Raw genomic sequence first — 22,868 nt, forward strand, 5'->3', positions numbered from 1 at the left:
ATTAAGTGTTTGATAAAATTATTTAAAAATTACTTTTAAATCATTAAAATATTTAGTTAATACATAATTGAAATTGTCACATTAATCAAAAAGAGTACGTTCATAAAAGATTTATTAAAACAAGAATAATAATAGCATTTTTAAAAGATTATTCAAATAATATATTCTTTTAGTTGGTAATAAGTAATTTTACAGTAAATAAATAATCAAAATATATTCTTTTAGTTGATCACAAAGTAATTGTACAGTAAATAAATAATCAAAAAGACGCTTTGATACAAGCCAATTGGTAGGCAAAAAGTTAAGAGGAACATTGAAATTTGGATATTTACATCCAACCCCATTTCAGAATATGAAGCTCATCAACATTAACATTGAAGCCACTACTTTCATATAGATGGAGAGAAACTAACATCATCCTACTCCTGTATGATGCATGACAACTTTGATCTGGTTAGCTGCTGTACAAAGAAACTCGGGTCAGAAACTATCCTACCTATGCATAACAACCAACTGAAAGGGAAAAAGGAAAATTTGTTATTATTCAGCATTCTTTGTAGTTTCAATATTCTCTTCATTCTTGGGCTTGCCAAATGATTTCTGGGTTTCCAGAACAGGAATAGATGGTTCACAAGTCTTCTTGATGAGCTCAGCTACCTTCTCAGGTTCACGAGGACTGACCAGCTTCTTCTCAACCTCTTCGAATTTCGCAGTTGCCCAGGGTGCTGTGCCTACACTTCTGGCAGAGCTTGGCCCATCTATTGTCAGCATGGATGCTTCATCCCTGGAAGCATACCAGGAATTGCCACAGGCACCACACTCCAGCTGAAATCCAAAATCATAGTCATCCATGAGTCCGAATCAAACTAATTGACAAGTGAGCAATCTTTTAAAACCTCTTTAAATTGATTGTGCCAACCATTGAACGAAAACTGGGGCTATGGGCAATCAAATAAACATTAATAAGCATATTAAATTTCCCACTAACTTATTATCTTCGTATGTCATCAAATATCATAGGATTACATGGTTTGAGAAAGACAAACTTGTGTTATCAAGATTAGTAAAAATTTGTAGTTAATAGGAGGTATTTCCTACAGGGTTTTCTAAATCAATGCAGACCAGACAAAAGTTAACGAACATAAAAGTAGACATAAAAGACCACAGTTAAGATTATTAGTCTGCCACTTATTCTTGAAAATATGACCATGTATGGCTTTAATGTCTATACTTCAGAAAAAGAATACAGTGTGCAATTCCAGCTGATAATTTCAACTCATGAAAACTAACAAAATGTAGAGAATGTAAGAGAAAATAGGCAAGGACCTGATAGCGATCTCCATGTCCTGCATGGATGATGTCCCTCACACCGACTTTGAACTCGTTGCATCTTGAGCAACAAGCATCTGTCATCTGTACATGAGCAAAGGATCAAACAGTGAGCTGAGCACAGGCACAACCGTAACTGCAAAACTACCAAAAAAAAAAGAAAAAAGAAAGAAAGAAAGAAAAAACAGTTAAAAGCAAAAGGTGGCCAGTGACCTGCAGGGTTGCCAACTCCTCAGGCTCCTTAGGTGCTTTCTCCTCGGCTGTCATCCCCACCTGAAGGTAACCATTCAAACATTTTCCACAAGATCAAATCACAAGCATATCCTATTCAAGAAGACACTACGTAGGAGACTTATAAAATGCATACCTTCAATTCGTTAGGTGACATATTTAGTATTGTTGAAGGTTCCAACTCTCCATTAAGAAGACGTCGGGCTAGCAGTGCTGTAATCTGGCAAGAAGAGGAATGTTTTAGGGGCAAAACTGAAAAACCCAACATCCTAAGCAATATATAATGATCTTTACAGCTAGGAAAGCATCGGCTGTTCTACTGTTTGTTGTAATCAATCCTATTGCACTTTGTTCTTCCCTCCCTCCAATTTGAAATTAGAGGGGATGGAAGAAAATTTTCTAAAATTAGGGGGGCAAAATTTAAAGAAGAAAATAAAATTTTTTACAGAAATTTATAGGCCAAAATGAAAAAAAAAAAAAAAAAAAAAATTGAGGTGCGGGGCCCCCTGCCACATCCTACCTCCGCCGCTGCCTCCCTTGACCCCAATCACATGCATGCAGATAGTAAGCAACAAATTCACCAAAGGAAGAAAACATAAAAACAGCAGCTCAAAACATACACATGCATCTAATAGAAAGTCCATCAAAACAAACTAGAATCAAAAGAATCTCAATCATCCACAAACTCCAAAATGGGCACGATATTATTTTGTAGAAGGAAACACCACGAAATGTTCTACCGTTGTTCTTGCACAGAAATCTTCACCACATACAAAGCACACCATCCTCCACCAATGAGATCGGTAGAATACACCACCTTAACGCTCTTACTTGAATGCTTTGTGTTTTCTTCACGAGTTCTTTCAGATTTAAACATGCAGTTTGTTTTTTTTTCTTTTTTGCCCAAACACCATGCCTCCTGACCGCACATCATTTCTAAGTATGTCCTCTCCCTCCCACCCACCCCCCCCCCCCCCCCCAAAAAAAAAAAAAAAAACAGGAAAAAAAAAAAAAAAAAAAGGAAGAAGAAAGGAAAAATCCAATCCACGCCACTAAAGCCTTATTTCAAGACGGGGCGTAAATGGAAGAAAAGAATTTTTCTACAAGACCAAACACAACTAGTTTCTTATTAAGTAAACAGATGGATAAACAAAAATATCTAGCGAGGAGAGAACGCAAAAACTATATGTGCACGATCAAATTGACCAACCTTCAGGTTGAAAGATATCTGACGCATCTTCTGGTTATATTTCTGAAAATCAGTGGAAAAAACTTCATGTGAGGCCTTCTCAACAGCAGTTACTGCAGGAACAGCATCATCCGGCCAGCAGAAAGTTTTTTTGCTCTGTAAATGCAACAAAGCATAACATTAGAAAATCACTTTCACGACACTAACATTTAACATCCATTCTTGCAATCATGATCTCATCACAAATCCAGAGTTCCAATAAGGTATGCCAAGAACAGGTACACAACTCTCTACATACTTTAGAACTCTTTTCTTGAGATCCATTTGCAGTGCCCTCGCACTTCTGCTCTTTTTCATGGTCAGCAGCATCAGAACTACATTTCCCTTTCTCATCATCACATATGCTATCAGGAGAACTGCACACGTATTGAACACATTGAAGGAGCCTCTCCAACCATTTATCACGATGGGTGTCTCCAGTTAGAGCATTAAACTTCTCTAAGATTGCATAGTACTCGGAGGTATTGCCGGGACAACTTCCTGGTGTTTCAGCTTTTAAATTCTCAGGCCTCATAGTTGCTTCATCCTCCCTCGAAACATCAAGAGGGGCAATATTCTTTTTCCTAAGAGTTCTTTTGACCTTAGACTGATCTTCTGGTTCAGCAGCATTTTCTTCAATTTCAATGTCAGGAAGGTCTCCTAGACGCGATAGAGTTTTCTGAACAAGAAGATCGATTTCATGTTGCTTATTATCTTCATAATCCTTATCAGTTAACTTCCAAAGCTTCCGCTCTACAGTGTCATACACTTTCTGCACAATAAAACCAGGGTGTTGTTTTCGAACTGGGAGTTGCTTGTGAATAGGGACAAAATGCACCACACACTTGTGCATTACAGATTCTGCTGGAACCTCATCACGATGGAAACTGTAAAACAGTTCCCGAGTGTCACGTGACTGCCAGCTTCCGCCACCTTTCCTTTCAGCCTCTTCAGGTCGATAAAACCACTGTCCAGTGACCATCATACTACCTTCTTTGGTTTGAGTGATATCCTATCAAGAGAACAAAAATTCCATTAAATACAATTAAACCAATAGTGAAAATAATTTTTATAAAATGCAACAGTCCGATAGGATTTGTGATTTCAGCCACTTGTTGAAACTAACAGTGTACCATTTTCACTTTTTTGGAGTCGAGAAGAAAAACCATATTTCCACCAAGAAAAAAACAAATCAACAACTTTTTGCCCTTTCAAAAAGTAGGTCAAATATACTTCTTGCAGGGAAGCAGCATATGGTAAAAGCAATTGCATATATTACTAGAGAAACACGTGCATGTTTAATAAAGGTTGAAAACAATATGAATTACTTTACTGGTTTGCGAAGAGTCCTTTGTGCACCAGAGACCATAGTAATTACATAAAAATAAAATAAGGTGCAAATCTTAACTGATGATGTAACCCCAAGACCAAAACAAAGAGCACACAGAAAATATTCAAGATTCAACAGTCCTTTAGAATCATGCAACATCATGAAAAAAAAAAAAGAAAAAAAAAAGACATGCCAACTAAGAAAATGAAATCATTCTGCAGAATTTGGAGATGGAGAACTAATTGAAATAGAGAACCCAATTTAGCTAGCAGTAAGAGATTCAAAAAAAATAAAAATAAAAAAGCTACAGATGTGTCTTTGCTAACAGGGAACCTTTTCATAATCTTTAAACTAGATGATAGCTGAATCCAAATTTACAATAGTAATTCAATATGAAATTGATCAGGAGTCCTAATAACTGAACTAATAGGGGTTGGCACTTTTCCATTCTTTTGTTAGCCATTTAATTTTATACTTGCTTGTGCACTTGTGATCCTGTTGATACTACATAACTCTCGCACATGCTTCAAAAGACTAGTTTACATCGTCACCAAGCCATGCAATGTCAAAATAATCCAGAAGAAAAGGTGCAAAAGCAGAGCAGATCAGTCCCCTCCATTTTGAATACCTAGGAATGAAGCAATAGAAATGCTCTAGCACACCATAAAGCATTTCTATGCAGTTACCTTGATGATTGCTACATAAGGCTTCTGTTTTTTATCTTCAGGAACTAAAAGTACAGGATCCTCCTGCAGAACAACAAAAGCAAATAAAAATGGTGATGGTGTGAACAGAAGCATATTGTTCTTTAGCCTAGATTTGATATGACGACACATAAATGAGCTCATCTTTACACCTAATTCAACTATTTGATACTAGCACATATTAACAGCTACCTGGTCTAGACTGTTTGGAATAAACCACCAATTAACCATAAACCGCAAGTACAGTTTACTACAGAACCAAATACTTGTCAAAATTCAAAATAAAGAGCTGTTAGAAGAATGAAACTGTGCAAAAAAAAAAAAAAAACCTAATTCCGCCCAAATGCAACTAAAATTCATAAACCCCGAAAATATTTGAACTACACAAAAACCCTAACTGCACCAATCAAATTAAGCAACTAACTTACAAGATCGTATCGGTTTCCATCGAACTCAAAAGCCTCATAATGACTCCTCCTTCCTCTTCCCTTTCCCGAATGCTTAACTGGTTCACCAACCGGCTTCGCGTCTTCCTGTGGAGCTTCTTCCTCCTCCTCCTCTTCTTCAGGATCTTCCTCTGAGTCCGGCTCCACTGTTTTACCTCCCCTGGTTTTCTTCTTCTTCCTCCGTCCTCTCACTTTCTCTTCTTCCTCATCCTCTTCGTCTTCTTCCCGAAGCTTCATTTTCTTCCTCTTCCTCTCGTTCTCTTCCGACTTCGCCGAGGAGCGAGTTTTCGGTGGCGGAGGTGGCGCTTCGTCTTCGTCATCGCTCGTGGAGATTTGCGCAAATCTCCTGTTCCCCATATCCTAAAATTGTTCAGACCTTGCTAATTGCTATTGCGAATGATAGGCTCGTCAACTACTGGTGAAAGAAATTTGGTGGTGCACTCGGTGCTTTTATTGAAATTGCTCGAATTTTGTAAATAGCCTTTGAATCAAAGTAAATTACAGATATACCATTATAGTTATATAGTTCCAGGAGGACACACAGATGATGCAAACACCGAAACGACGTCGCTTAACACTCTCCTAAAAACATTCCCTCGTAAGGACGCTCCGATGATGTGATCTGTCCTATTTTTCCTTCGTGCCTTCCACCCTCACCCACCATCTTTTCGTTGAAATTCCTAAGCGAAACTTAAGACCATGGGCAAGAAAGGAGGCGCCAAAAGACCACAAGCGACGGCACCTCTGTCTCACAGTTCTGTCTCGTTAAGACAGGAATCAACTGGCAAACTACAAACCAAAGGCGCTTCTCGTAATCCAAAGTCTCTTTTGAAACTCGAGCACTTGCAAAAGCTAGCTGTATGGGCAAGCGGTGAAGCATCAGTCCCCTCTCTCGGTGCCTTTTTCGGCCGCCAATTTGCCGCTGCTGGAGAGATCTTGGGAGTTCCTCCTGAACCTTCTCTAATTCCTTGCCAGAGGTTCGTCTGCTAAACTTCTGTTTTTAAAATATGTTGATGGACTCGGACTTTATTTGACTTTGAGTTATCTACTTGGATTTGGCATCGGTGAATTGTATCTTCTGTTATTTGCAAATATACATTAATGCTTAAATTTTGATAAGCTTCAAATTCAAAATAAAATTCTAAGCTATATGCCAATATCCCCAATGCAAAATTAAGTCTTTGTGATTAAAATTTATTTTTAATGCTAAAAACTGGAATATTGCAAATTGCTAAAAAGTTTCTGATTTACTGTCTTCAGTTCATGGAAATGGATTTCTGGGTAGTTTCTGGTCTAATTTCAAGCATTCAAACTACCCTAAAAATCCACTTTAAAATTGGTAGACTTTCTTGTTTTTAAGTTGTTATCAAACGCTGAGCATGTTGCTTGAAGCAAATTTCTTCCTTGTGCATATGTTCTGAAATAATGGTGTCCTTGAATTTGTTAATTTATGAATATTTCCCATGCTTAGCTACAATGTCCAAGAAATTATGATGATTGTTTAATCATAATGTACATAGCTGGAAAATGAAATGTAATCATTTAGTTTCACAGTATCCAACATCTCACTTTGATTTCAGATTAGAGTAATGCATTACAGCTTATTGTTTGCCTTCACAAGGATAACGGTCAATGGCATCAAGTGTTGGTTGATTTAATTATCTAGTTCTGTTATTTTAGCTTGACTCTTCTCTTTTCCTTATTTGCTTTCTTCTGATGATTAGTAAGAACACTTCAGCCTTACTGTAAATCAACTGTCTTGTAGATGTGAGACGATTCTTCAACCTGGCTTTAACTGCACGGTGCGAATTGAGAAGACTCAAAAGAAAGTAAGGCATAGACAAAAGAAACCTAATTCTTCAATGCAGAATAGTGTGGTTTACAACTGCCACTTCTGTTCACATCGGAATCTAAAGAGAGGAACTCCAAAAGGCTACATGAAAGAAATATGCCCATCAAAGCCAAAGCCATCTGTCAAATCAGAACCTTCCAAGTCCATGCCTCAGAAGTCTGCCAACTTGGAGAAAGTCACAAAAAGCAAAGATGAGATTATTACAATAGATGAGATAACTTTGTCCAAAACATCTGCAGACTCTTCCATCACAAACTGTCCAGCAACTCCATCAGTGAGAAGTGGATCTACTTTGTTGGATGCAATGAGGAGAAAGAGAAACAGATCAGGGTCTAAAAAATCAGAAAGCAATGATTCTGCAGAAGATGGCGAAAGAACTGTTGGTATGTCAAGTAAAAGAAAGAGAAAGGCTTGGACAAGCCTGAAGGAAATTGCTGAGCATGATTGCACTCGAAGTGTAGCAAATTTAACAATTCCCTTTTGCATTAAGTAAGTCGACCATTCCACCTCGTTCTCTGATAATGTGATATCATGCATACAGCAGTATAGGTGTACTCATGACAGCCAAAATCAAATTTATAATTACAGGTGAATGGATTATGAATCTTCAATTGTTTCAGCACCTCAAAATGGTTTAGTTTGTCAACAGCATGCACTCAATGATTTGGATGAGGGAATGAGAAGAAGGAAAGAACAAATGGAGTGATAGAAGTATTGTTTTTTAGTATTTGTAGCTGGTGAACTGGTTTGAGGATAATATTATAGTAACATGGATGATCCTCAATGGAGTATGCTTTTTGTATTCTTGTTTCTGGTATGGATCTTCTTGCTGAGTTATGGGCTATTAAACAGATCGACAGTAGTTAAAACTTACTTTTGGTGTTCTGAGGATATCAAATCAAGGAAGGTCTTAGTACTGATTGTATTTATTTCCTTCTTCAGGGCAATTAGTGTAGCTCTTAGCAAAACTGGGTGCAAACCAAATTTCTACATGACAATCTTGGTCCCTTGAATCTCTAGGCATGGATCATCTTCTTTTTTCTGATGCTATTGGCATTGTCCGTTTAAGATCTCAGTTTCTTTTCAATGTCTTTTGTACTATCATTTTATTGGTGGCTATATTCCTACCCTGATATTGCAAAATTTATAAATCCAATATACTCAATTATATGGTTTTTCCAAGGAATGTATGGTTTTGACAACACAAATTGGGCCACAGTGCATAACATATTTTTTGTAGTTAGCAGCTTAATAGCATGGACCTCAGCAACTTTTCATTTCAAGCGTACTGTATTTTTCTCTTTTTTCATCCACATGTGTTTGCTAATTGACATGTATACTCGTAGTGTAAGCTTTTCTAGTTCCATCATTATTCTACTACGCCTCTCTTTCCTGTCTTTTTGTTGAGAAAATTACCCTCATAAATATTAGAATTCTACTGTTTACTAATATACATATATATATATATATATATATACAAAAGGAAGGTGATAAGAAAAATGATATTTGGAGAAAAAAAGTGTAAATTTTTTTGTGTATAATTCAAAAACTTATCAATTTTCATTAAAAGTGTTTTTTTTTTTTTTTTTTTGAGTTGAGGGGATTCGAACTTAAATTTATCCTCAAGTCATATATGTATTTACCACTAGATTGTAGTTTTAATGTTCTGATAGTAAAAGTTAGATAAATGAAATTTTTCTGAAAAGAAATCTATATTAAATTTGAATTTTTTATTTTTGTCACTATTAGAAGAACTCTTTATCCTTTAAAAAATAATTTTCCAATTTTAGCCATGTAAAATACATTTTCTATTGATAGTTATAAAATCTCTAACCATTTTTATTCTGAAAATATATTCCTATACATGGTTTAAAAGTTATTCCTCTTTCTCATCTATTGCCATATAGTTGCATTTACTTAAGTTAAAAGTCTTCACATATGATGCTATCAATGTTTAATAACATTGGCAATTATCAAAATTGGCTCACCACCTTTATTAAAAAAAAAAAAAAATGTTCAATTTTAATGCTTTCTAGTATTTGATAATATTATTGAACACTTAAAATTAAACTCACTACTTAAAATCTAATTATTAAATTTTTAGCATTTAATTTTTAATTTTATCAAATACCATCAAAATGTAATGAAAATTTTTAAAATAAAACAAAAGAAATAAACATCCTTTCTAATATGTGTGGAGTATTAAACCTTTTTTCTTTATTTAATAAATTACAATTTACAGAAAAAAAAGGTCAACGTTGATATTCATGTAATTATTGAGCCTTATTCAACTAAAATTTGATAAAAACGTGGAATATTGAGAGTCACACAAACTACTGAAATTAAAAATTTTAACCTACAGTTTGTTGCTTAATTAGCAGGAACGCAAATTGAGTATGTCGAAAGAATCATTGAATTCAATCTCCATTAAATACATTTGGAAGAGAAGAACCATTGAATTCAATCTCTATTAAATACATTTGGAAGAGACGAAAGAGTCTTAACTGTCTGTAAGTCTGAATCGGATTACATGGTCCTCGTCTGTACATCTATAGTTTACGCTAGAAAAAATTAAAAAATTTGACAAAAAAAATTATAAAAAATTGACATGCTTAACCGGCACGTGTACTCCAAGCCGGTCAATTTCGCCGGCATCACCGGTCTACTGTCAATGCCTGTTATTATAAACCACAAAAACGGAAAAAAAATACCACACGTTTCCTTCTTCGAGAAACTAAATCACAGAGAAGAGATTCAGATATCCATTCTGTGAAGATTCTAGTTTCTCCACCTTTTTCTCTCATCTCATCGGTGGAATCTTTAATCAACAGTTAATTACAGCCCCAGGTTCTTCGCTACCTCTCCTTTCCTCTCTCTGTATATAGAATATATAGATACAAGTTTCTATTTATATGCAGTTTTTACTCAATTTATAGGCTCTAATTTGTGTTATTTTTGGCGGGGCTTTGCTGTATATATTGTATTACTTCTGGGTTTTGTGTTTTTTATAGGTTTAATAGCTGTTTATATTACTTATTTGGGGGTTTAGATTGCTGGGTTTAATGGATTATGCTTAGTTTGGCTTTGAAGAGGATTAACCTGGGGTTTTTGTTGTTAGAAGGCTATTTTATTCTTTCCGTTTAGTCTTTACCGAGAATATTTGAAACCAATAAAACTCTCTTTGGTATTTCAATTTGACGTTGGTTGCACTGGTATAATTGTACGTTAGGTAGGGCTTATTAGAGATCGAAATTAAAGAAGGGTGGGTTAAATTGTGCTCAAACCTGTAAGAAGTGAAAAGGGTCCTCAGAATTGGGTCTATTGAGCTAGAGTTGTGGTTTGTTTTGGTTGTGCTATATATATTGTTGCAAACATGGTGGACTCGATTGCAGCTACATCTCTTGTTGGGTATAGGCCTATGTGTAGAGGATTATCCGACACAGGTACCTCCTACAGAAGGAAATCTTCAAGTAACTGTCGCATCTCAGGATCACAATTTCTTGGTAGAAGGATTTTTTGTTTATCTCCGAGATTGAAAGTTCGTACGTTAGCAAATACATCAATTAATGCCCTTGCAATGGAATTAACCAAAGAGGCATATTCGTATAGAGAGGAGGAGAGAATACCACGTACGTGGAGTTACAGGCCTGATGACAGTGTTGATCGAAAACCAGGTTTATGGCCACCAGAAAATAGAGCAGATAACCCTTCATTACATAACCCCTTGCTTCGACAAGAAAGAATGGGTTGTGGCTGGTTAGGTGCCATATTTGAGTGGGAGGGAGTAATAATCGAGGATAATCCTGATCTTGAGAAGCAAGCCTGGCTTGCTCTTTCTCAAGAAGAAGGAAAATCGGCTCCTCCAGCTTTCATTTTAAGACGAATAGAGGGGATGAAGAATGAGCAAGCAATTTCTGAAGTTCTATGTTGGTCAAGAGATCCATCAGAAATGAGAAGAATGGCTGCTAGGAAGGAAGAAATTTACCAAGCTTTGCAAGGTGGAATATATAGGTTACGTTCTGGCTCAAGAGAGTTTGTGAATGTTTTGATGCATTACAAGATACCAATGGCATTGATATCTACGCGTCCAAGGAAAACTCTTGAGACTGCAATTGGAAGCATTGGGATAGAAGGGTATTTCAGTGCTATTGTAGCAGCAGAAGATGTTCACAGGGGGAAGCCTGACCCAGAGATGTTTGTTTATGCGGCACAGCTTCTAAAATTTATTCCAGAACGTTGTATTGTGTTTGGGAACTCTAATCAGACTGTGGAGGCTGCTCATGATGTTCGGATGAAATGTGTAGCTGTTGCTAGCAAGCATCCGGTGTATGAGCTCAGTGCTGCAGACTTGGTGGTGAGACACCTAAATGAGCTTTCAATTGTTGATCTGAAGAACCTTGCTGATATTGAATCACCAGAATTCGGATCTCTTGAACCGGAGATGGAGCTGGAGGAGGAAGAGGAGGATCGATCAACCTCGGTGGGAGTTGATGATATTTTCTGGTGATCCCTATGAATTGTACAGATTGCTTTTCAGTTTATATCAGATTCTTGTTGACAGTAGTCCCTATTATATCTTTGTAACATCATTGCTTAGAAACCCTTGTGCTTAAGGGGAAAACATGGTTAAAGAACTGTGAAAAAAGAAAAAAAAAAGGAAAGAAAAAACAGGGCAAACAATTAAAGGAAGGCAATCTGCATTGGACTGCCTTAATATCTTCATATATGTATTATCTGTACCATATATATTATATATATATATTATTGACCTTCCATAATTTGTATGTTGGTGTTGCTTTTTCTCTGTTTGCACATTTCAGAACTAACTATGCAAGTGTGACAGTCAAACTGAAACATTGTTCATATCATACTGATAGAGTTGCAGATGGGGCTAGTAACAGCAGCAGGAGTGGTAAGTGTGCAATAGAGATCATTACTGTTGGATGGTTCCTCGAAACTCTGGTGTTCAATTGTTAGAAATTATATACTATTTTGACTATGCCCAGCAAGTATATTTCCATCATTGCATCTTATGTTCACTTAATAGCACAGGAGCGTGAAAGAAAGGCTTATTGGTCAAGAATGACCCTGAATGGAAAATGGGCAATGAAAACTGATTCCTAAGTTTTTTTCTTTTGACATGCATAGCTTTCTGCGTGGTCTAGTTTCTTCTGTGAATCTATTGATATAAAGGTTGCGTTGAGCAACTATTTTTTATAGGGTTTGGTGACTAATCTATCTCACGGGTAGAGGGGTTAGTTAAGTCAGCTAATTTGCACTGGTCTTGGTCTTGGGCTTGCGGCTCAAATCTCATGCATGAACCTCGCTTTCCTTTCTTGCCATTAACAGGCCTATCGCCATGAAATTGTTAAGTAATATAGAATAGAGATCTAAGCGACTATGAAGGACTTTGCTAATTAAAAAGGAGAATAACACTTTATGAGAATAATAAAAGCAAAAATAACCAGCTGAAACGAAGAAGTTGCAAAACTTAGTTGATAAACATCAGATTGGAACTCTTATCAGCTGCTAATTAAAAAGCTTATCAAACTCAACTGTTGCGTGTGAATAAATGTCATCTAAATCGGACTGCTGAACCAATAATGATGCAGTAATGTGTCAAAAAGAAAAAACAAAAGGATTTTTTTTGCAGTTTTCGGCTTTGAGAATATGGTTTTTCACTAAATGATCAGAAATTCACAATTACAATCATTAACTGGATACATACATTAAGAAACGCAAATCTAATAAAAAGAAGTCGTGAAGTTACCATGCGAATGCGATGGAGAAGAGCAGGTCAGATGCAAAAAGTCAAGCTCAGGTCAAATCATCAAGCTTGAGTAGCCTGAATTTCAGCCAACTGGCTAAAGCAACGTATACGGATTTGCTATGACTAATTACTTGTAAGTATAATATACTAATTACTTGTAATTATTATTATTGCTATGACTTTTATTATTATTATTATTTTAAAATTAAAATATTTGTTATTACATTTATTTATTTGGTTCGGTTACCACTGTAGATACGTCATCAAATACATCATCCGACTTCCAGTTTCATTGTATCAATGTAATATGATACATCAATTAAGAAAAAAAATTTCATAATCACTATCCAAAAAAAGAAATTACAAACAGTTATAACAAACAGATACTATGATTATCATTGTTAAATAAAAAGGAGCGGGAGATCACAGTATTATATCTGCCCGTCGAGTTTTAATAAATAAAAAAATATTTTTTTTTTACCAAAAAATAGAAAAAAATAACAAAAAGATTAGAATAAAGCAAGGCCAAAAAGGGAAAAAGAAAACAATTTGTAATAAAAAATAAGGAATCAAATGGCACACACAAAGTGGACGACGATGATGATGAGGGAGGTCCATAAATGCCCGAGAATCTTAAAAGCTGCTGACGTGTACTAAGCAGAGCTAAAGTGGACCGTAAAGGACCGGTTTAGAGCCGCACTATTTAATCATCATCTCCTGCAACGCCATTTCATTTCTCTTCTTTTCTCGGCTTGCTTTCTGTGTCCCTGGGAAGGAAAACTTTCCACCGGATAGAAGCCTCCAACGAAAATCTCAAAGCTCAATTCCGCTACGTTCTGACCTAACCTGATTGGCATCTTCATATTCGAATCACACAATTACTTCTCTCTCTCTCTCTCTCTCTCTCTCTCTCTGGTTCAGTTAGGTGTTTTCATATCTTTTGTTTTGTTCTCTCTGTGCATGTTGTTTGTGTACATTTGCGCGTTTAATGGATAAATTGCCTGAGACTTAATTTTCTATTTGCATGTATATCTTTTGAATACCATTTTCATTGTTGATAAATTTCGATGGGCTTCTGTTTTCATTTGATGACGTTTATTGTTCTTGGTTTTGATAATTACCTTCTCCTCTTCTTTTGAATTATTAACTTCTTCTGTGCTTTTTGTCTTGGATATTTGATGGTTTTAATGTGCTTATATTATCAATAAGGGATATGACAATTCAATTGACTGCAGCCAATGGCACTGTGTAAAATTAATATATTTATGCTCATGCTTGCTCTTGGATGTTCGAGGTGGCCATTAATTTAGTTGTGCTTTATAATTTTTATATTCTAATTGAAGTCAATTTTACATATTATTGCAGGCATGACGCTTGTTTCCCAGGCAGGTATATCATATTATATCCCCACTGAAATACCACGCTCTAAAACCAGTCAAAATGTAGTCTTCGGCGTAGTTAACAGCATAGAGGCATCTAAACCAAAAGAAATGTATACTAGATTCTCCTCATTATCGTATAATTCTATCAAGATGTCTCGGATTTCAACTTCAGAAAACTCATGGTTAAGAAGCAAAAGAGGGAATCAAGTGATTGTTGCAGCAAGTCCTCCTATTGAGGATGCTGTGATTGCTACAGAACCACTAACTAAAGAGGATCTTGTAGGATATCTTGCATCTGGATGCAAATCAAAGGAACAGTGGAGGTGCACATGCGTTTCAATAAACCTTTTTAACTATTTCATTAAGCCAATACATCAATTGATATTGTTTTGTTTATTAATTTTGTGAAACAATAATTTACTTTAATCATATAATTTATATTATCATTAGCCCATTTGATGAGTTCCTTTGAGATGGTATGGATTCATTATTTTGCATGTCATAAATGTTCTATTCATTATACATGTCTTACCATGTTATCACAGTGAGTACCATGTAAATAAACTCAAACTTCAAAGTTAACTGCTCTACTTACAACTTCCTGAAGTATAGATAAAGGTTACACTCTAGTCTGTGTTTTACTATCAGCACTCTGGTGAAGGCCATTTAATTTCATGTTTTTCAAGTCATATCACAAATTACTTCTCTTGAGGAAGAGTTGCTTGCTACAAAGCTGTTAATATCGCACTTTTGTTTGGTTGTTTTCAACATTGAGTTTCTTTTTTTTTTTTTTTTTTTTCTTATATTTGAGATTTTTCAGATTAATTATTTATTGACTTAATTATATGCTTCTTCACAGAATAGGTACGGAACATGAGAAGTTTGGATTTGAACTTGGAACTTTACGCCCTATGAAATATGAACAAATTGCAGAATTGCTTAATGGTATTGCTGAGAGATTTGATTGGGAGAAAGTAATGGAAGGTGACTACATTATAGGACTTAAACAGGTAAATAGGTGGCTTGCATGTTTTGCATCTTTGTACTTCTTTCCATTGTTTGTATGGCATGGCATTTGAGGGAAAAAATAATGTCCTATTTGAGGGAAAAAATAACTTGTTCTTTTATTATTTTCTCATGGTGTCTGTATTGTGGCTATTGTGAATAAAAACATTCATTTGTCATTGGCAAGAATATTCATAAAAATTGTGTGGGCCAGGGAAAGTAGGAAAAATAACTTTCTCCTCTATTATTTTCTCAATGGTGTATGCGTTGTGGCTGTTGTGAAGAAACTTCATCCCTTTGTCGTTGGCAAGAATATTTATAAAAATTTTTTGTGCGGCAGGGAAAGCAGAGCATATCACTAGAGCCTGGTGGCCAATTCGAGCTTAGTGGTGCACCACTTGAAACCTTGCATCAAACTTGTGCTGAAGTTAATTCGCATCTTTATCAGGTAGGTTGAAAATATCATACTTCAGTATGTGTGAACCAGCAAAGTTTGCTTCAGGAAGTCTACATGTAATATTAATATTTTGATAACTTAGACCATTTTGTCCCGAAATAATTAATTGATCATCACCATCTTGTTTTTATTTGGAAACAGATATCATTTCTGGAATATTTCACAACAACCATATAACATGTTCATAGTGTATGTTTTTCCAGAAAATCATTACTAATAGGAGTTCTATGTATATAATTAACTTTTGGACTCTCTCTCTCGTGGGTTTCTTGTGCAATGGTGGGGGAGTGAGGTGCTGGTGCGAACATCTTTTTGAGTCAAATAAACTCCTAATCATCCCCTTCTGTCTTCTGGTGTATTTTTTTGTTTTTCTCTGGATATATTTAGCTTCTTCTAGATCCCTTTATTAAAAAATAATTGTTTTCTTTGCTTCACCCATGAGAATTCTACCTGTTCTTCTTTATATTTAATCTAACAAGCAGGAGTAGATGTTCAACAGTGATGGATACATTGATGGTTGTTTTAAGAAGGGACGGTCTTCTGGCATGCCATTTTGCCACTAATAAGCTTGCCTTATTAAGGGCTAGGTCAAACTGGCCGCTGTGTTCATTATTTATGCTATGATTATTCTCATTGTTATTTTGGATATATTGAAGGAAGAAAATTATGTGAAGCATTGTAATCTAGTGCATGTGAGTCTGTTGACTTTTTGTTTTACTGTTCAAAATCACTCTAGATCAGTTAGATGTTTTCTACTCTGCAAAATAATTCTTTTCCCCTGTTTTTTGCCTGTTCTTTTATTAACTGATCAATCATGCTATATTTTTAATGTATTTGAATCAGGTATTCCTAAACTTCATTCACATTCAGTTATTTAATGTGGTGGTGTTAATTTTTTCATTATTTGTTTGTTGGTATCATTTTTGTCGTCACAACCTTGTGCCAATGTTTGGCAATGTTTTTTGAGAAGCATAGGCAACATAATGTTCAAACTTATTAACAGTCATCGTATTTTGATTTTTACCAGGTTAAAGCAGTTGCAGAGGAATTGGGAATTGGATTCTTAGGAATTGGCTTCCAGCCCAAATGGGGACTTAAAGACATACCTGTTATGCCCAAGGTATTATTTATCCCCATTTCAACCACTTGGGTTATGGAAAATACAATGATCCGTAAATTCTTAATCAAAGTTGTAGACTCTGGAATTGAAATTGTTTATTCTTCCTAAGTTGAAAAAAAATCATAATTTTAAATAGCACTGCAGGAAATAGATGGAATCAAGTAAATGAAAGTACGTTATAAGACAACAGCGCACGACTTATCTATATACTTTTGTCTCTTTTCCCCTCTGCTTTCTGTTTTTTTGGTTGTAAAGTTACCCTCTTTTTTGGTGGGTTGGGGAAGGAGGGATTAGGAGGAGCATCCCTTTCTGTGCTCTTGCTCATTTAGCTGTTAGTAAATTTAGATTTTGCACATTATAGCACACTGTATTTCATATTAAATACAGCAAACCAAAAATTTCATTTTTTCTGATTGTTGTCCTTGACTCCTGAATTCTTTTTTTTTTTTTTTGCTGCAAGCTCCATTTTTTTCTCGTTTGAGTTGTGTAAAATTTCTTTTGTATAAAGATCCAGGAGTAGATCCATAGGGAAAGAATTCTAGAAACAAATCTGCTTATAATTACTGAAACCAAGTAATCCCCCTTATGCTTCTACGCTGACATGCGTTTTATCTCAGGGAAGGTACGATATCATGAGGAATTACATGCCTAAAGTTGGCTCATTGGGACTTGATATGATGTTCAGGACATGCACCGTTCAGGTTTGATAAACTTCAACATTATTCTGATTTGGCCATTCTAAAGCAAACTCTTCCTCGCTACTAATTTTTAGTGACGTGCTTCTGAATATCTTTTCTCTCCAAGTGTATTTGCTGTTGTAGATAATAACAATAACTTGTGTGCTTCAAAATTCTTTGTTAATAGGTTAATCTGGATTTCAGTTCTGAAGCTGACATGATAAGGAAATTTCGCGCTGGTCTTGCTTTGCAACCGGTGAGAAATTTTGTAGATTCTATTTTTAACTTGAAGTTTCTCCAATTCCATTATATCTAACTGTTGCAAACCAACAGATAGCAACAGCTTTGTTTGCAAATTCACCTTTCACTGAAGGAAAGCCAAATGGTTATCTTAGCATGAGAAGGTATATAAACATTATCATATAGTAGCCGTACTTGCTATTTTCCTATTTGCTTTCTGTGAACTTTTTGGTGACTCTTTTCACTAAACAGCCAAATTTGGACTGATACTGATAAGGATCGCACCGGCATGCTACCTTTTGTTTTTGATGACTCATTTGGGTGAGTTTTAAATTTTGTTTGTTAGGAAATAGTGTATTCTTAACTCTCTCCACACTTTCTCTTGCTGGGATTAAATTTGCCTAAAGGTTTCAGAATTTCTTATCATTCAAATGCTTGCATATGTAGAAAAAAAAGTGCATCATTTATAAGCAAAGATAAATCTCCCCCATAAAATCAATAGTTGGGCCACGTGATGGAATTTTTTTATTGAAATTCTTTTGCAGGTTTGAGCAGTATGTCGATTATGCTCTTGATGTTCCAATGTATTTTGTTTATCGGAAGAAGAAATATATTGACTGCACTGGAATGACATTCAGGGTTTCCATCTATTCTTAATAATCTTGTAAATTTGCAGATTTCTTCTGTTTTCATGCTATTTTACTGCACAAATCCCCTGAAATCCTATGCATTGCTTATCAGGACTTTATGGCTGGAAAACTTCCTTGCATTCCGGGTGAACTGCCAACCCTTAATGATTGGGAGAATCACTTAACAACAATTTTCCCTGAGGTTTATATGATATGCATTTTGGTCTATTTGTTAGAACATCATTTTACTTGATGTCCTGGCTTATATGCTGTTACGTTTTTTTATTTCAGGTCAGACTGAAGCGATACTTGGAAATGAGGGGTGCTGATGGAGGGCCTTGGAGGAGGTTGTGTGCATTGCCAGCATTTTGGGTAGGTGGCCTTTATAATCCGTTCATGTGCAATCTATTTCTTCACATGATCTAGTAATAACTATTTGAGTAGAAATGAAGGTTGCTGGATATAGAAATATTAGAACCATAGAACACTCCAAATAGCTTACAGCCATAGATGTGAAACTTAAAGACTAACAATTTAATTCTTACTGAGCATGCTGTTATTTGTATCAACTCATGTTGATTTCAATCAAATATCAGGTAGGATTATTATACGATGAAATCTCGCTTCAACATGTTCTTGACATGGTAGCTGATTGGACTCCTGAAGAAAGACAAATGTTAAGGAATAAGGTAATCCAAAGATCTTACACTATCTGATTAACTCTAAATCTGCACTGCACAAGCAGTAAATTGCAGCAAGTTATATCTATAGATTCTATGCTAAGTTAGCAACGTGCTTGTTCTGGTAAGAAAATATATACTTGTGCCTCCCATGGTTCTGTAATAAATAGATATACTTGATACTTTCTTTTCTATCTCATGCTTGTTCTGGCAAATTTTTGGAATACTCTGGAATGAGGGGGAAAATTTCATATTTTAACCACTTCACTAAATGTCATACCTGTAGAGGACATAATGTGTATACAGCAATCAGCACCTGCATTCTGTAGATTGAATTAGGATAAATTTTCTTCACACATATATTTGTTCGACAACAAATTACTGATCTCATGTTTGTACTGTAATTAAGATAGAAAAATCTTTTTTGATATTTGTACTTAGTAGGTTCCAGTGACTGGTTTAAAGACTCCTTTTCGTGATGGATTATTGAGGCATGTTGCTGAAGATGTTCTACAGCTGGCTAAGGTAACTTACATTCATAAATTTTTCGTTTTGAATAGAAGAAAGTGCTCTTAGAAGCTTTTTTTTTTTTTTTTTTGAAAGGGATCTTAGAAGCTTATTTAATACCTTATGAAAAAAAAACATCCATTTGCTTGTTTGCAGGATGGCTTGCAAAGGAGAGGCTTCAAGGAGGTCGGGTTCTTGAATGAGGTGGCTGAGGTGGTTAGAACAGGTAACTGAATCTACTTTATGCATCTGTTTTCCTTACTGAACTTTGTGCCTCTGTTAAATTCTGTTTTTTCTCTTGGCTGTTCATGTCTGTTCAAGATTTTGCATGTCAGTCATGAGAACCATGGATTAGCATATACATCTGCCTTGTATTATACTTGGTCAAATATGCTAGAAATGTGTGTTAGCATTCCTTTTGTTATATATATAATGGTTTACTCAACAAGTTCCTTCTGCCCTCATAACTCTGCAAGAGTGGACGTGAAAACCATTTGGTCTAACAGTTAAAAGCTTATCTAGTAGTAAGAGGTGTGAGCTAGTACTTTGCTAGGTGTTTTAAATCCCACCGTGGGACCCTTTTGTTTTTTGTTTTTTGAATTTTTCATCTCGTGGAATCGCAATATAAGTGTCTGAATGCCTATGGCCATTAGAGCTTTCTGACTTGAACAGGTAATTTATTTCCCCGTACAAATTATTCTGATGATACTTTTGAGCAAGCATTGAAAAGATCCTCGTATCCCTAGAGAAAGGGACAGAATTATTGTACATTATGTTCTGCTAAAAAAGATTATTATTATTATGTTTTTTTCCCCTTTATTTATGGCAAAAGTTATAAACTTGCCTTCTGTTGAACTTCTTTATGGCAAAGGTTATGATTATTCATCAACATCATAGTTTTATGTGCTGTAATTTGAGAACGTTATGTTGTCTTAAATACCTCAGTATCTCTTTTAAAAAATTTATGGACATTGCAATCTGTGAATTACTTTGCAGCCTTGATTATTCATTTATGTCTTTTGCATGAGTTCGGTGGTTACGATGTCAATGTTGTTATGGCAGGTGTAACACCAGCTGAGAAACTTTTGGAGTTGTACAATGGAAAGTGGGGGCAATCTGTAGATCCTGTTTTCGAAGAATTACTCTATTGAGGTGAATTAGATTCTTGTGGGCACTTAAGCAGCCTTCTCCTGTACTGAATTTTGGATGTGAGCGGTTGTTGTTTCTGTTATCAACTCCTTTCTCATCTATGGTTAGAAATAGATGACTTCAGAGGAATTTTCTGTTATCAAGTCCTTTCTCATCTATGGTTAGAAATAGATGACTTCAGAGGAATAAATTTATCGTGTGTATCCTTGGCATGAGGATCCTTCTGTATGTCTCATTGGATAATAACCACACCAAACTCTGTTGAACTGAATATCTTTTTTCTTTTTCTTTTTCTTTTTTTTTTTTTTTTTTTTTTTTAACGTCCACAGCACTAACAAGCTAATCTCTTGGCATTGATAAATTCTATGAGGGCTTGTTTTTAATTTCATGTAAAATGACTTATCCATCCCTTGACCATGTGGCTGCCAACAGGTATCCATGTGCTTTGTGATACCCTACCATGTTAACATATTGCAGGAGCTATTTACACTTTTTTGTTTCGATAAGTGTCAAGTAGATAATATTTTGAAATCTTGTATATGTTTGAAGAAATTTTTTAAAAAAAAAAAAGAAATTGGAGAGGATTATGTTAAAAAGATAAATTATTGGGGGGTATTATATGAAAATCTTATGGCTGGATTTTTTTAGGTATATGGTTGCTGTTGAGGGAACATCCAAAAATCATAGGGGTAATAATTCAGATGGGACTACTCATTCTGTACTACTCCATAGTAGGTCTTCAATGACTTGAAAGCAATGGTCTAACTACAAATTTGTGGTTTTATCCCTGTTAATTCAACTCTCTAATCTCGTGGGTGAATTTCATTAGAAGGATCTAAATTATATGGGTAACGGCCAACAGAAATCATTTTGTTGGATAAATTGAAGATCAGATTATTTTAAGTTACAAATTAAAATTGATACTCGAGTCTCTCACACAAAATTTTTTGTTTGTCCCTTAGGGAGGCAAAAAAATTATTGCTACTAAATAAAACTAAAGTCAATTAGACTATTGGCTATTGCTTTCTCTTGCACTGATTGCTATTTGTGGTGTGAAAGATCTTTAAACTACAAATGATGTTGAAATTTACTTCTATTGGAAGTCAGATGCAGTCATGTAGATCAGAGGCTAATTAATCCAGAAAGAAAGAGTTGATGTAACCTAAAATAATGCTTTTTTGAGATTTATACACTTTTTTTACATGTTTAATTTGCATGTAAATATCAGAATCACAAGACAAAACTTCTATCTAACCCACTCTGCAAATAATTGTTAACAACTTAAATTTGCTCTCAAAGGACTCAAGAAAATTTTAAAAATCCACATATGGAGGTTTCTGTACATACTTCTATTTTAGTTGATAAATCAGAAATCATGAAGGGGGCTCAACATAGGATTCCAACATCAAGTAGCCAACTAGTCTTTGTGGAGGGGCTGGAAGGAGGGCCACAAAGAATACTTATTTAAGAAGAGACAGATTAAGGTGGAAAAATCTCATGCCCTCAATAATTGAAGCTCTCTACCCTCTATTCCATGTTTCAACCTTAGGTTTTATATCACTACTTAGGCACCTAATTCAAATCTCCAAATCATAAATGAAATCTTATATGTTGATTTATATGGTATAACCACCTTTTTCCCTTGATCATGACCAAAGTACCCTCCTGAGAAATTTAACTATTTATAATGTCTTGCAAATAGGAAATAATCCCAAGTGTATTTGGCCTTACCTTAAATACCTCTAATATTTTTAATCTAAATAGGAATGAGAAATTCTATTTTAAACATGGAAATAGCAGAATGCTTGATCACTGCTTCTTTTTTGAGTAAATCAGAAATTTCAAAAATGAAAAAGATATTAGGTTTGAACATCTAATCTCTTGTAATACTTGGGGGCAGACAAAAACTAGGTTATTAATGCAATGAAAAATACTACACTATTGATATACTTGAATACAACACTTAAAACAAATTCAAACCCAAGAGACTGTCAAGAATAGAAAGACAGCTAACAAGAGAAATGGGCAGTTTTGGAATCCTTACTGGCAGATGGGAAATAATCATCTTAAGGTTTGGTTGGTAATTTGCATAGAATGAAGCCAGAGAAGCTAGAATGCATCCTGTTGTCTCC

The 22,868-nt window shown here is 35.2% G+C and overlaps 4 protein-coding genes across 5 annotated transcripts; 3 read left to right on the forward strand and 1 right to left on the reverse strand.

Moving 5' to 3' along the window:
• Positions 1–252: 252 nt before the first annotated feature.
• Positions 253–5,700, reverse strand: LOC119369054 (bromo-adjacent homology (BAH) domain-containing protein). 2 transcript variants are annotated; one of them, XM_089720816.1, is made up of 8 exons: positions 5,251–5,700; positions 4,805–4,867; positions 3,048–3,800; positions 2,771–2,905; positions 1,697–1,780; positions 1,543–1,602; positions 1,327–1,413; positions 253–825 (listed from the first exon to the last, which is right to left on the reverse strand). In XM_089720816.1, exons 1-8 carry the CDS (start codon positions 5,623–5,625, stop codon positions 541–543), a joined length of 1,842 nt encoding a protein of 613 aa, XP_089576942.1. In that variant the 5' UTR covers positions 5,626–5,700; the 3' UTR covers positions 253–540. The 2 variants fall into 2 exon arrangements, with proteins under 2 accessions (XP_089576942.1, XP_089576943.1); XM_089720817.1 differs by lacking the exon at positions 4,805–4,867.
• Positions 5,701–5,829: 129 nt separating this feature from the next.
• LOC105645814 (RNase P Rpr2/Rpp21 subunit domain protein) lies at positions 5,830–8,306 on the forward strand. Its single transcript, XM_012231520.4, has 3 exons — positions 5,830–6,245; positions 7,034–7,609; positions 7,709–8,306. Exons 1-3 carry the CDS (start codon positions 5,968–5,970, stop codon positions 7,710–7,712), a joined length of 858 nt encoding a protein of 285 aa, XP_012086910.1. The 5' UTR covers positions 5,830–5,967; the 3' UTR covers positions 7,713–8,306.
• A 1,511-nt stretch (positions 8,307–9,817) lies between these two features.
• Positions 9,818–11,898, forward strand: LOC105645812 (Haloacid dehalogenase-like hydrolase (HAD) superfamily protein). Its single transcript, XM_012231519.4, has one exon. It carries the CDS (start codon positions 10,494–10,496, stop codon positions 11,625–11,627), a length of 1,134 nt encoding a protein of 377 aa, XP_012086909.1. The 5' UTR covers positions 9,818–10,493; the 3' UTR covers positions 11,628–11,898.
• Positions 11,899–13,591: 1,693 nt separating this feature from the next.
• On the forward strand, positions 13,592–21,007 carry GSH1 (glutamate-cysteine ligase). The gene is made up of 16 exons (XM_020683986.3): positions 13,592–13,810; positions 14,256–14,595; positions 15,132–15,282; positions 15,618–15,725; positions 16,762–16,854; positions 17,472–17,555; positions 17,719–17,787; positions 17,865–17,935; positions 18,024–18,092; positions 18,317–18,410; positions 18,513–18,602; positions 18,692–18,772; positions 18,997–19,089; positions 19,525–19,605; positions 19,744–19,813; positions 20,650–21,007. Exons 2-16 carry the CDS (start codon positions 14,258–14,260, stop codon positions 20,736–20,738), a joined length of 1,581 nt encoding a protein of 526 aa, XP_020539645.1. The 5' UTR covers positions 13,592–13,810; positions 14,256–14,257; the 3' UTR covers positions 20,739–21,007.
• The last annotated feature ends 1,861 nt before the right edge of the window (positions 21,008–22,868 follow it).

Source organism: Jatropha curcas, chromosome 4 (assembly GCF_041381405.1).
Source record: "Jatropha curcas cultivar XTBG-Jc1 chromosome 4, XTBG_Jcur_1.0, whole genome shotgun sequence".
Lineage (NCBI taxonomy): Eukaryota > Viridiplantae > Streptophyta > Magnoliopsida > Malpighiales > Euphorbiaceae > Jatropha > Jatropha curcas.